Here is a 12,991-nt window from a genome sequence, read left to right as displayed (position 1 = left end):
ACAGGTGTGCGTGTGCTTATTACTTGTGGTCAAGATGAACAAATCACTAGCATGTCAATGCAATGGCTCTTGTGTGTGCTGCTTGCACTTTGCCAAACAGCGGAGCTTTCCATGCATTGGCAAGAAAAAGAAACTACCTTGACTTAGTATGAGAATATTGAAGACCATGTGTGCATAAATGGTGTCTGGAATGGACAGAAAATGTTACATCACAGGATCTTTCTCTGCAGATCCCTGGGGGCACAGGGGAAGCAGAACTGCCAGGGCACAGCTCAGCGCCCCACCCCACAAGCTCAGTCTTGCACAGACTCATCCCTTCCCTCCCTGGGGTTCTTGCACAGCCAAGGAAGCTCCCTGCACCAGGGTGTCTTGCACAGCACAGAGGTACAAGGCACTGTCAGACACCTCGACTTCCTCCACCTGCAGGACGCTGTATTTCCCCGTGGTGTTCAGAGTTGTGCTGAAACGGTCGCTGCGCTTGAGTCCAGATCCTACGTGATATGAGACCAGCTGGGGAGCTTGGCCTTTCCTCTGCTGGTACCAGAGCAAGCCTTGAAAGGTGGGTGTCTGGTATGTGCAGGTTGTTTGGAAGGTGTCTCTCTGCTTCACTGTGACTTGTCCTTCTTGCTGGGTGACGGTGACCTGCCCCATGGTGCCTGGAAGAAAGTGAAGGTCAGGAACTCTGCAGGGAAGGGCTCTGGAAAGCAAACCAGGAATGAATGCCAAACTCTGCTGGAGAAGTCTCCTTGTCTCTTGCCCCGCAGGAGAATCCTGATGTGTGGGGACAACAAGGTGCAGAGTAGTTCTGGGCAGGAGATTAGAGCTGGACTCTGAGGAGAGCTGTGCTGTGTCCCTGGTCCTCCTCCCTGCTCCCACTGCCCAGAGGACCAGGGAACAGCCTGTCATGCCTGACCTTCATGTGCTGGGACCAGCACACCCCCAGCAGATTGAGAAGCCTGCAGAGTTATGACAAAAAGATTCATCCTGATTCCCAATCACTGTCATTTATTGGGCTCCTGAGTCAACACATAACTGAGCTGAATATTCAAAAGAGGGAGTCCTGTCTGTGTCAATAACTAGGAGGAAACTGGAGGTCATGACAGACATGTACCAGCCCAGAGGTAGAATGGGACACCTTGTTAATGTCAATGGGATGAGAGCTTTAAAGTCCGTGTAACTGCTTTGACAGGATCTGCTGTTAATGATTGGGATTGTGAGGGGAGAAATGTGGGAGTGCAGAGAGAGCTGAGAGCTCCTATGGTGACAGCACGTAGGTCAGAAGAGAGAGGCAGAGAGAGATTGATCAAACAGGAGAGAACAGGGAAAGAAGAGATCAGAAGCATCCTTTCCTTTCCTTTCCTTTCCTTTCCTTTCCTTTCCTTTCCTTTCCTTTCCTTTCCTTTCCTTTCCTTTCCTTTCCTTTCCTTTCCTTTCCTTTCCTTTCCTTTCCTTTCCTTTCCTTTCCTTTCCTTTCCTTTCCTTTCCTTCTCCCCCCGACAGCCCCGGCTCTCTGCTCCGTCACCGCCTCCTCCTCTTCCTCCTCTTCCTCCTCTTCCTCCTCCTCCTCTCCTCTCCTCTCCTCTCCTCTCCTCTCCTCTCCTCTCCTCTCCTCTCCTCTCCTCTCCTCTCCTCTCCTCTCCTCTCCTTCTAACACTAAGAGAATCTTTAGAGAACTGGTGCAAAAACACAAATGTGAGGTGGCATTACCTTGTGTTTTCCCTTTAATCATGAGTAGTTCTCTGCATGATCCTGATGAGGTTGGTGGGAGTTTCCTTGGGAGAAGAAGAAGAAGGATGAATTTATAGAAAGCAAAGACCTACCCAGCAGTTGCCCCAGGAAGGCAGTGAGGACCAGGTACCCAAGGTGCATGCCGAGAACAGCCTGCTTGTTTCTTGAGTGAGAGAGTCAGAAAAGCACCTCCCAGCCCCAAGATACCAGAGCTGCCGGAAACCACTCTGGGGGGGAGCAAATGTAGAAGTGGGGAAGAGAAGAGATCTATACTTCCTGTGCCTGAAAGTCTCATTCGGGGTTTCTCCCTCCTCCACCAAGAACATCTGTGGCTCATTCAGCATTTCTCAACAATTCCAAAATGAGATGTCCTGATAACTGAGGGAATGCCATGACGGGAAGGGGCTGTTCCTGGTCTGCTTGCAGTGAAGTCCTCATCTCCTGTCCTCATAGATGATGTGCTGGACCTCGTCATGTTCTCAAATGAGGTTCCTAGAGATGTGGAGGGTCTCCAGGCTGACATAACCTTTCCCTTTCCTTCTTAAGAAAGGATTTAATAAGAAGGTGGGGGGGCTGTAGTGGTCAGGCACAGGGGCCACCCCAACAATTGCACTGACCAACTCCTGCTTAGGTGCAGGTACCACCTTTTATTCTTCCCCCTCTCTATTGTCTCCCCTTGATCCTCCCCAGTCTCCTCTTTCCCCCCACCTTTGACTCTTCCCCTCCACATGCCTTAGGAAGTGTAGTCTAGTCCCACAGGACTCTTCTCAAACATGCAAATCCTCCTGTTCTTCTTGTCACTTCCTGTCACTTCCAAAGCTCAGCCTGTCCCACTACAAAGCTACACCTGCAGTTTCCCAATGGCCCATCAATTAGAGGCTGCAGAGCTCTGGTCTCCCTCCTTGTCTCCCTTATCACCTACTGAGAGATCGGTGTCATTGTGTGCTTTGTTTATCACTTTCCCTTTTCTTTGCTCTTCCCTTTGAAAAGAAAAGGGATTTGATCTGCCAGCCTTAGTGAACCAGTGGCTCTCACCTTCCACTTGTCCTTACAGTGGCCTCTGCTGGAGTTCTTCAGGCAAGAAAGTTCTTTAAGAAGCTGAAAGTCTCCTGTGCCCAGAGGAAATTGAGTTTCTTGAGTCGGCTCTGGGGAGAAACTCCATGTTGAGTTCAGTCTCTGAAATGTCTCCCTGCAAGACCTGTAGCAATGTTGTCGTGGTATTCACTTCTCAGAACGATTGAGAAACTACAAGCATAAAAGAAAAGGCAAAGCTTGGCCAAAGGAGCACTCATTTTCAGATGTATGGTAGGTGTAAAGAAGCACCTGGGTCACTTGAAATGTGTGGAATGAGATAATCTGTGCCCATAGATTCCAACCTGTTGGGGTTTTTTTGTTTGTTTGGTTGGTTGGTTGGTTGTTTTTTCAACAAGGTAAAAACACAGGAGAAGTCATGTCTCATACCAAGAGTCTTCTTCTCCAACAGTGGTCTCTGGTGCATGCTGAGGGAAGAGGAAGAGCTGGACAAGCAGCTGGGATACTGCTCCTGAATACTCGCTGCTGTGTCCCGCTCAGTTTCAGCAGTTCTGGGGTGTTCCTGTGTCTGCTGTGGCAATGGACCCTCATGGCAAGGAAGGCCAACAGCAGCCTGGGCTGTAGTAGGAAGAGAGTCAACCAGCAGGACAAAGGACCTGATCCTCTCTACTCAGTACTGTTGAGTGCTCACTCCACTTTTGCACTCCTCAATACAAGAAAGATACTGGAGTGAGACCAGCAAAACGGTGTGAGAATTGGAGCATCTTTCCTATGAGAATATGCTGAGAGGGCTGACAGTGTACAGCCTGGGGAAGAGACGGCTCAGGGGGGACACTGGCAATGTGTGTAAATAGCTGACAGGAGGGAATGAAGAGGAGAGTCTTTTCCATCAGGTGTGCTTGGAACTGCCCATCTTTGCCATGAGGAGGCTCTGTGGAGAGATCAACTACAGCTTTTTGCCCCTCCTGGGGAGCACAACCAGCCCCCAGCACGGGACAACTGTCCATGGGCAACTCCTCCTGTCATTCGGAAGGCTCAGAAGGAAGGATCAGCACGTAGACTCAGTGGTCTGAATCCATGTGGGGGTGCGGTTGGTGTAATGTCAATATCGTTGCCGGTGCTCGGGCGGGGGAGCCGCCCTGGGGGCGGAGGGGGCCAGGCGGCTCCTGCGGGCGGAGCGGCAGCGCCCCCTGGCGGGTCGACCAGGACTGTCCCCCTGTCCCCGCCCCCGCCTCACCCGCCCGGCCCCGCCCACGGCGGTTCGTGCCCGGCCGCAGCCCCGGCTCCTCTCCCCGTGTCTCCCACGGCGCAGTAATACACCGCCGCGTCCCCGCGCCGGGGCCGGGAGAGCCACAGGGCGCTGGACCGGCGGTCTGCCGCCACCGACAGCCGGCCCGGCGGGTCCGACAGCGGTTTGGAGCCTTTAATACCCCACACGAGGAGTTCGGGACCTCGGTCCGGGAGGAGACGGTACCAGAAGATGTAATCATTGGTCTGTATGTTGGGGTGTGAGCAGTTGATGCTGATTTCGGTGTCCTCGGAGGTCTCTGCCGACGGCTCCTGCTGCACCTGGGCTCTTCCCGAAGCCACTGCCGAGGAGAAAAAGAAGGAAAACATCCTCAAATCCTCAAAATTCCTCAAAACCTCAAAGCCCTGGTTGCTGCTTCCGGGAACAAATCCCACAGGAGCACTGAGGAACAGAGATGATGAGAAGGGGTTGTAGAAGATGTGCACACATGAGTAATGGAAGTGTCCATAGTATTTGGTGGAGATAAGAATGCATGAACGATAGGTGGAAGGGTGGAATCATTTAGAAAAGAAGTGGGATAAAAGACTGATAAACACAAAGTAGCAAGGGGAAAGAATGACTGCATGAGTTATAGGGAAAGACACAGAGGCAAGAAAGGAAACAGGGAGAACTAGAAAAAAAATAGAGCGATGAGTTTTCTAGAAGGAATGTGGGACGTAGGGGAGGGTGGTTTGGGGGCAAAAGTCTGTGAAGAAGCCAGAGGGGACGACAGCTTCGAGGGACCTGCGGGGGCCACCCCAGGCTCTGGCCCGTCCCCCACCCAGCCCCGCCAGCCCCGCCAGCCCCGCGCACCCAGGAGCACCGCGGCCAGTCCCGCCAGCCCTGCGCCCCGGCACCGCCGCATCCCGCCGCTCCGCCGCCCGCGCCTCGCTGCCCCCCCGCAGCTCCGGCTCTCTGCTCCGACCCTCCTCCTCTTCTCCTCTCCACCGCAAGCTCCGCCTTGGGGCTGAGTCCTGCGCCTGCGCCGCTCGGGATCTCGCCCGAGTTCACAGGGCTCCGGGGCTCTGCACGGCCACAACTTCGGCTCCTGGACCAGCTTCCCAGAGCTGTCTCCGAGCTCAGGGGCTGGAAACAGCAGCCACTGATTTCCTGCGGTTGGCAGTGAGGAGGCTGAGAGCCTCCCTTCAGCTGCTTCTGTGTACTTCCAGCACAATGACTGAAAGTTGGTTTGTGGTAGAGGGGTGTGGGGACACATGTGCTCATGGCCGTGCAGGTGTCAGTGTGAGTAGTTGAGGAGGAGAATTACGGAGTCAGAATGTAGGTAAGAAGGGACCTTCAGAAGTCATCTAGGTCTCTCCTCTGCTCAGAACAGATCCCATTAGATCCTGTTGCTCAAAGTCACATTCAGTCCATTCTTTAGCACCTCAGAGGATGGAAATTGCACCAAGTCTGTCTCCTGGGCACTTACACGGGCCATGTGCATCTTCTTGTGTTCCTCTGTACAAGCAGTTACAGAAGGCAAGAAATTATTCTAGACATCTCTTGTCCAAGATGAAGACACCCATTTCTCTCAGTGTCTCCTTGCATGTCATGTTCATCAGCTGCCTAACATGTACAGTGGCCTTGTTGAACTCACTTCCATATGTTGATACCCTTCCTTGACCAGGGAGCCCCAGTCTGGCAGCAGTACTCCACATATGATCTCATATGGGCCAGATGGAAAGGGTCGTGTTCTTGTACCTGCTGGCAAAACATTAACACAGCTCGGGACGCAGCTGGTCCTTTTGCTGCTAGGGCACACTGCTGTCTGATAGTCAGATGGATCAGCCTTGAAACCTCACATCCTTTTCTGTGGATCTGCTTCCCAGGCAGCCAGTTCTAGCCTACATGACTCCATGAACTAGCTGGTTACTCCCCCACATGCAAAACCTTGCCCTTGCTGTTTTTGGCATCCATGAGTTTCCAGTCAGCCCACTTCTTCAGACTGTTCAGGTTCTTTGACCAGGAGCCATGTCCAACCGTTATGACCCATTCCCCTTGCTGGGTGTTATCCACAGAGTCTCTGGGAGTTCCCCGCTTCCCATGACTCATGGGATTCATTAAAACATCAAACAGTATTGGTTCTACTACTGGATCCCTACTATTACACCCCACCAGTAAGTGTTGGGCAGCTGAGCTTTGCACTGTGGTCATAACCATCTGAGCCTGTTAGTCCAGGCAATTTTCTCCACACCTTATCATCCTTTCACTGCACCCATTCATCTCATACTTGGTCATGAAAGAAGTAAGAGAGAAACTGCCAAAGGTCTTGCTAAGCTCCAGGTACAGATATCCCTGCCCTTTCCATGTCCACAGTGCCTGTTACCTCATGAGAAAGCAATGGGTTTGGTCCATGGTCCTCAGCTCAAAGCAGCTTCATGGAGAGGGCAAATCAGCCCTGGCTGAGCTCTCCCAGCAGAGCTCCTGGCATTGATCTCACTGAGGTCACTGAAGGGAAGGCGCAAAGCCCTCAGCTGAGCTGCAGCTGACAAACAGTCAGGAGTGGAGGCTTCAGAAAAGTGCTTGCTGGGAACACACCTTGTTAGAAAGAGGGACAACAACTGTGTTTTGGGGATGTTTTCTTGAATTTCATGTTCCTTCCCTTCCATGTGCAGTTCCTGGACACTAAGACTGAAACTGTAATGCAAGATGTAACGGTCAGTGTGATCTGAAGTCCAAAGCATCCACCTGTTCTTTGGCTTTCCCAGTGGAAGCTACACAGTCTGTCTTTCTACTCACAGCACAGCAACATCAGACTCCATGTTCCCTTCAGTCAGTAGCTCTCTGATTGAAGGCCATAATTCTTGCCTGACATAGGACCTGATCAACCTACTGCACATTGGCATTGACTTGTGCATGAAATTGGGCTCTATGCCATCTCAGACACATTCTAGAGTGCATTGGAAGGAGGTCCCCTCAGGGATGGCCAGCACACGGTCGACAGGATTCCTCAGCCTTCCTCCTTGCCCACAAAGCAAACCCCTCCTGTTGAATACTCTAGTGCTGGGGAGAACAGCTGTTTCCTGGCCTGGAGATGCAGGGAGGGGAGACTGCCAGCCATGATGAGACAAATCCAGTGTTGTTACACTGAATGAAACCAAGGATTCAAACTGGACTGAAATCATCCTTGTTGTGGGCTCAGGAGACAGGGGCTGCATTTCTCTTCCCTGGGCAGATCTCTGGCAGGCTGCTGCAAACATCACTCAGCTGCACTGGGGCTCCTTCGGGCCCTGGGAACCTCCTGCTCTGTGGTGCTCATGGACAGAGCAGTAGAGAGTGTCTCTGCAGTGAACCGCACATTTTGTTGTGATGACTGGCAGACAAGGACATCCATACTTAGACTCATGCACACCAGTGTGCAATTATACACAAATGTCCATCTGCACAAACTTGGCTGCTTGCAAGTATACACAGGAAAAGAACACAGATAGCAACACCATGAACCATCACATTAAGAGAAGTTCGTGTACTCTGCTGATGACTCCTGGGGCAGCGTTAGGCAGGATGGTGTCAAATTCAAGCAACACAATGCTCACAAAAACCATCAGGGTGAGCTGAGAAGTTAAGCAAAGATGAGGACTTGTGACATCCTCATGCATGGGAGCACAAGGGCATGCAGTCGATTATGGCTTCAGCTTCTTCTTCTGTTACTGATGGACATCTCTGCTCATATTGGCTGTGTCCTTTCCTCAGCTTTACATCTCCTTATCATGGGAGATGGAAGGGGTGAGAAGTTCTGCTTAGAGAGAGGCTGGGAGGTGGCAGAGGGGCGTTTTGGTTTTTCACTAAGAGAGAGCTGCCCTGTGCTGTGAGGCTCCTTGTAGGGCAGTGAAGGTTGTGCACCGCCTGGCATGTCTTCCAGCTCCCCACTCAGTAGTGGCCTTGGCTGCTTTTTGAGAGGATAACCAGGCTACTTCTTATCTACTTTTATGCTCTGCTTTCTCCCTGCCTTCTCTCCCAGGTGAACCTCCGGTCTCAAGACATGTCCTGCTATGACCAGTGCCTGCCCTGCCAGCCCTGTGGCCCGACCCCGCTGGCAAACAGCTGCAATGAGCCCTGTGTCAGGCAGTGCCAGGACTCCAGAGTTGTCATTGAGCCCTCCCCTGTGGTGGTGACCCTGCCCGGCCCCATCCTCAGCTCCTTCCCACAGAACACCGTTGTGGGCTCCTCCACCTCTGCTGCTGTTGGCAGCATCCTCAGCTGTGATGGAGTGCCCATCAACTCCGGGTGCTGTGACCTCTCTGGCATTTCCGGCTGCTACTTTGGCAGAAGGTACCTGCGCTGATAAAGAATCTGGGAAGGGCCCAGGGAGACACCTTAAGGAACTAAAAACATGGTGCTGGACAAAGGACTGAGATACTGGCTGTGTTTTCAGTAGAGCTGAATGGCTTTACCTTTTTTACCTTTTTCTTTGTTTCCTTTGGTTCCTCTTGGCCACAAGGTTCCCCCAGGTCCAGCCTGCTGGGGATCAGCTGTCTTCTCTCCCTCTATGGGGCAGGCAGATGAACATCATGCACAAACTTCTTAATGACCATGGACTGCAGACTTGTGGATTCCTCTGGGGATTCCTGCACTGCTGTCCTCCGCTTGCAGTGACTTTGTTTCTCTCTTTTATGCATTAAAGTTCTGCTGCATTGAATTCTGGCCTCTATGTGGTCCTTCCCTGTGTGGAAACTCCCCAATCTGCCAAAGAAGCAGCGTTATACTCTGGAGTGGAAGGGGGTGAGGGCACAAGGGGATCCTTCTCTATTTTTTTCTACCGTACAGGTGGAAAGATGGAAATCTGTACACTCATGTCCTTCATGCAAAAGGGAATTAAGGCTCATGAAGCATATCTCTGATGCCAAAAGCTTCACAAGGGCGTTTCACTTGCATGTCTGAAATCTTTCCCCCCTAGTTGTTCTCTTAATATCTGTCTTTAAAAGCAGAAGAATTGCACTTCCTAACCTTATTGCACTAAATCTTGCAACAACTGCAAGGTACTTCAAGTCCTTCACATTGATGGTACCATCTGTAATTGTCCTTGATGAAGAGGGAGGAATGACAGTATCCTGACAGACGAGTAAGCCCTTCTGCAAAGCACTGCTAGAGTGCTGCCACTGGCTCTTAGCATGACCCCCGGCTTGACTGCGCAACTGAGGAGATCTTGAAACGGTGGGAAAGGAATACAGGATCCATGCAGGTTTTACACTTCAAGTTGTGGTCCTTGTTGCCTGAGGTTGTTTTATTTAATGGTGATTTAAATTACCCTGTGGCTCTGCTTTGCAGAATGCAGGCACTGAGCTGTCTCACCCTGTGCTTCTCATTTCATTGCTGTGGCCTGTTTCTATGGCCCGTATTTGTTCACCTACATGGGAGCTGCCTTGAACCAGGCAGAGCAGTGGCCATTCTTTACAGGGTTCTTAATCCCCTGCCCAACCCCTTGATGTAGACCCCAAGAAACAAGGATGTGAAAGCTGCTCTGAGCAGGTCCGAGAGTTGATATTTGTCCTCATGATGAAAACAACTGTCAGGGTGCCATCACCCTCAGCCAGAGATCCCCGTACATCAAGGAGTTAATGATCCATATGACAGATTACTGAGGAGGCTTTGTCCTCTGTTGTGCTCTGCTATATGCAGAGTTTGCCCTTCAGGGCAATGTTGCACTGCACAGATCCCTTGGCCAGAGGCAAAATTGATCCAGTCCATTGTAACTGATGAGCCTGGAGGCACCTCCTGCTCCGTGCCTGTGGTTACATTCTCTGGGTGTCCTTGCCTGTGTCTAAAATGTCGTAAGAAGTTCTCATGCGAACACTTTTCCTGTTTCATAGCAGAAATTATGAATAGAGATATTTTATTTTATAAAAATCTTCTAAAGGCTTGATGGACCAAAAATCACACTTCCATGAGCAGGATCCATGTGTTGTGGTGTGCCCTGATTGGAGCTGCCTGTTTGACAGCACATATTATAGCTTGGGACTCCTGGCATCTGAAGGATATAGAATCATCTCTACTGCCTTCTCTTTCTTCATAGCTGTGCTGATTTGACTGAAAATACGTTAATTTTCTCCATGCAGTTAGAAACCTTTCTTTTTCATAGTTAGTACAGTCATTATTTGGACTTGATTTGAGAACAAGAGATAACAACCCCAGCACAGAGTTAACATTTTTAATTGCTCTTGTCTGAGAGCCAAGGACATTCTGTGTGCTCTGCCCACAGGTGTGAGGCATCGAGGAAGGCGGGCATAGATGGGACAGAGCTTGACTGACATCCAAACTGATCAATAAGAGTATTCCATCCCATTAACATCATGCTTCATATTTAAGGAGAGTCAGGGAATCTAAACAAAGCAGCAGCTCCTGGTGCAAAACACTTGGTGTAGTCAGCAGGTCCCAGTGGGAAATGCCTTTGTAGAGAAAGGATAGTGAAGAAGAGAGAGACCAAATGCCTGGCTGGCCCCACACACAGGCATGGAGGGCTGTCATAGGACACTTGGCCAGGTGGTTTTCCTGGTGAATTGAGAAAGTGAGGAGGAATTAGCTGAATGTCCCAGCCCACCTGAAGAATGAACTTATTTCAGGAAACACAGGGTAGAACAAAGAAAAAATAAGGAAAACTCATGCTATGTTAATGCTGTTGCAATTGTGTTTATAGTGAACATGGGGATGTTTGGAGCTGAAGCAGCAGCCCTGTGTGAGATGCAGACTCAGCACCTCAGAGGGGTCTGTGCACAAAATGGTGAGGTGGAGCCATGGGGCAGGGGGTGCACAGAGTGGGATCCTCCCTTCCCTGCAAACAAGCCCAGGGAAGGGTTGTCCCCTCTTCAGCATGGGGAGAGGGACAGGTACAGGCACAGGTGGAAATAAACATGATCCTTATGTTCTGCTTGTAACCCTGTGGGCCCAACACCATAAACAACAAGTTATGGCTCTGCTGGGTACCAGGGCAGAAGTAACCCTAATTCATGGAAATCTGCCCCATTACCCCAAGAATAAAATGATGAGTATCTACAAAGTCAGGGTGAGGGAAAGGTGAAAAAATTGTCTCAGAAAGTCTTTCTAACCTTGCAGCCAGGAAGGTACCAGCTGCTTACAGCTTGGGATGGGCTCCAAGAACACTCCGATATGTCACAGGCCACGATCCATTGGCAGGAAAGATTTAATATCCAGTTGTGGAAAATATTCCTTTCATATCTGCTCAGATTGCAGTGGGGACGATTGTGCCTGTAGGTTTCTGGGTTTTGGGGATGTGTGTCCCCATGGGGCTGTGGTTGCACCCCACAGTGTCACCCTGCTGCCACATTGCAGAGGACCATCCTTGTGCTCTGAGGAGGATGTTCTTGAGGGGCATCCAGCTCTCCTGGTGTCCTCTGCGCTACAGGACCATTTCCCATTGCACCCTGCCAAGCAGGTAGGTCCCAGACAAGACTGATGGGCTCTTCTGCAGTCCAGGGCAGTAGTCGTCCTGTTTGTCTTGGTCAGTGCTCTCAGGATCTTGAGCTCCACAGCCTTTTGGCCAGTGCAGGCAAGGCTGCCCTTGAACTCTACATCATCCAACTGTTGTTCTTCATTTGTGAGTACCATGTCCAACACAGCCTCTCCCCTGTTCCATTCATGGATTGCCTACATCAAAAATTTGCCCTCCATACACCCCATCCAGGTCCTGCTTTGCTTGTGCCCCTCCATTTTTGTCCTGCAGCAGAGAATGAGGTCATAAAAGCTTCTCACAGGCTTCTGCACCCCTGCACCTTGCTGGTGTGGGCACTGCCTGACCAAGGCTCGGTCTGGGTCATCCTCACTCCTGCCTCCCTGCTCTTGCTTTCTTGGTCTAGCCTACCCAGTTATACCTGAAATTTAGAAGCTCAGGAGCTCCTACTATGGGTTCAGGTCACTGGCTTCCTGGTGTTTCCTTCCTGGGGACTGGGGCATACAGCTTCCAAGGGGACACATTAAGGAAAGAGAACTGTGAAGTTCATTCCTGATCAAGCAGACACAGGACACTTGCTATCACATGTACCAGTTCATTACACAATATGAGCATAAGGAACGGACCAGCTCCCACTAGAAAACGGAATGTCTACATAGATTCCTTGGGGTGATGATCACAGAATGGCTGGGGTTGCAGGGATTGTCTACTCCAACCCACCTGCTAAAGCATGGTCACCAGAGCAGATCACACAGGATTGTGTCCAAGCGGGTTTTGAATATCCCCAGAGAAGGAGACTCCACCACCTCTCTGGGCAGCCTGTTCCAGGGCTCTGGCACCATCAAAGTAAAGAAGTTTCTCCTCATTTTAGATGGAACCTCCTGTGTTGCAGTCTTTGCCCATTGCCTCTCATCACTGGGCATCACTGAAAAGAGCCTGGCCCAATCACCTTGACACCCAAGCTTGAGTTATTTATAAACATGAGTAAGATCCCCTCTCAGCCTTCTTTTCTCCAGGTTAAACAGACACAGCTCTTACAGTCTCTCCTCATAAGAAAGATGCTCCAGCTCCCTCATCATCTTTGTGTCCCTCCGCTGGACTGTCTCCAGTAATTCCTTGTCCTTCTTAAACCTGGGAAGCCAGAACTGGACACATTAGTCCAGGTGTGGACCCACCAGGGCAGAGTAGAGGGAGAGGAAACCTTCCCTCAACCTCCTGTTCCAGTGGCAGAGACGAGACACCTGCTGAAATGAGGCTGAGCCTTTTGCTGCCTCCCCAGGGAGAACAGGGGAATGAAGACCCATGGATGTCTCATGCTGGGAGCTGCACTTTTCTTTGTCTGTAGTTGTTTTGGTTTATTATCATACCAACAGATAGATGTCGTGGGGGAGCTATTTAGGGCTCTGCTTACTGCAGAGCAATGTTCAGATTTCTCACAGAAAAGTGCGCTTTAAAAGATTTCGGTGGCAGGTTCACTGTATTATTTACCGCATGGAGGAAATATGCCAAGCTGAATGCTGCTTCCCTTCTTTCTAGGA

At 50.7% G+C, this 12,991-nt stretch overlaps 1 gene segment (V, D, J or C); it reads right to left on the bottom strand.

Annotated features, from left to right (window-relative positions):
* Positions 1-3,993: 3,993 nt before the first annotated feature.
* LOC139829640 (T cell receptor alpha variable 4-like) lies at positions 3,994-4,913 on the bottom strand. The segment is given in 2 exon segments: positions 3,994-4,349; positions 4,862-4,913. Coding segments are annotated over 2 exon segments (408 nt in total).
* Between the last annotated feature and the right edge of the window lie 8,078 nt (positions 4,914-12,991).

The sequence above is a fragment of the Patagioenas fasciata genome, chromosome 22, assembly GCF_037038585.1.
Source record: "Patagioenas fasciata isolate bPatFas1 chromosome 22, bPatFas1.hap1, whole genome shotgun sequence".
NCBI classification, from domain to species: Eukaryota; Metazoa; Chordata; class Aves; order Columbiformes; family Columbidae; genus Patagioenas; species Patagioenas fasciata.
This window is presented reverse-complemented; position numbering and strand designations above follow the sequence as displayed.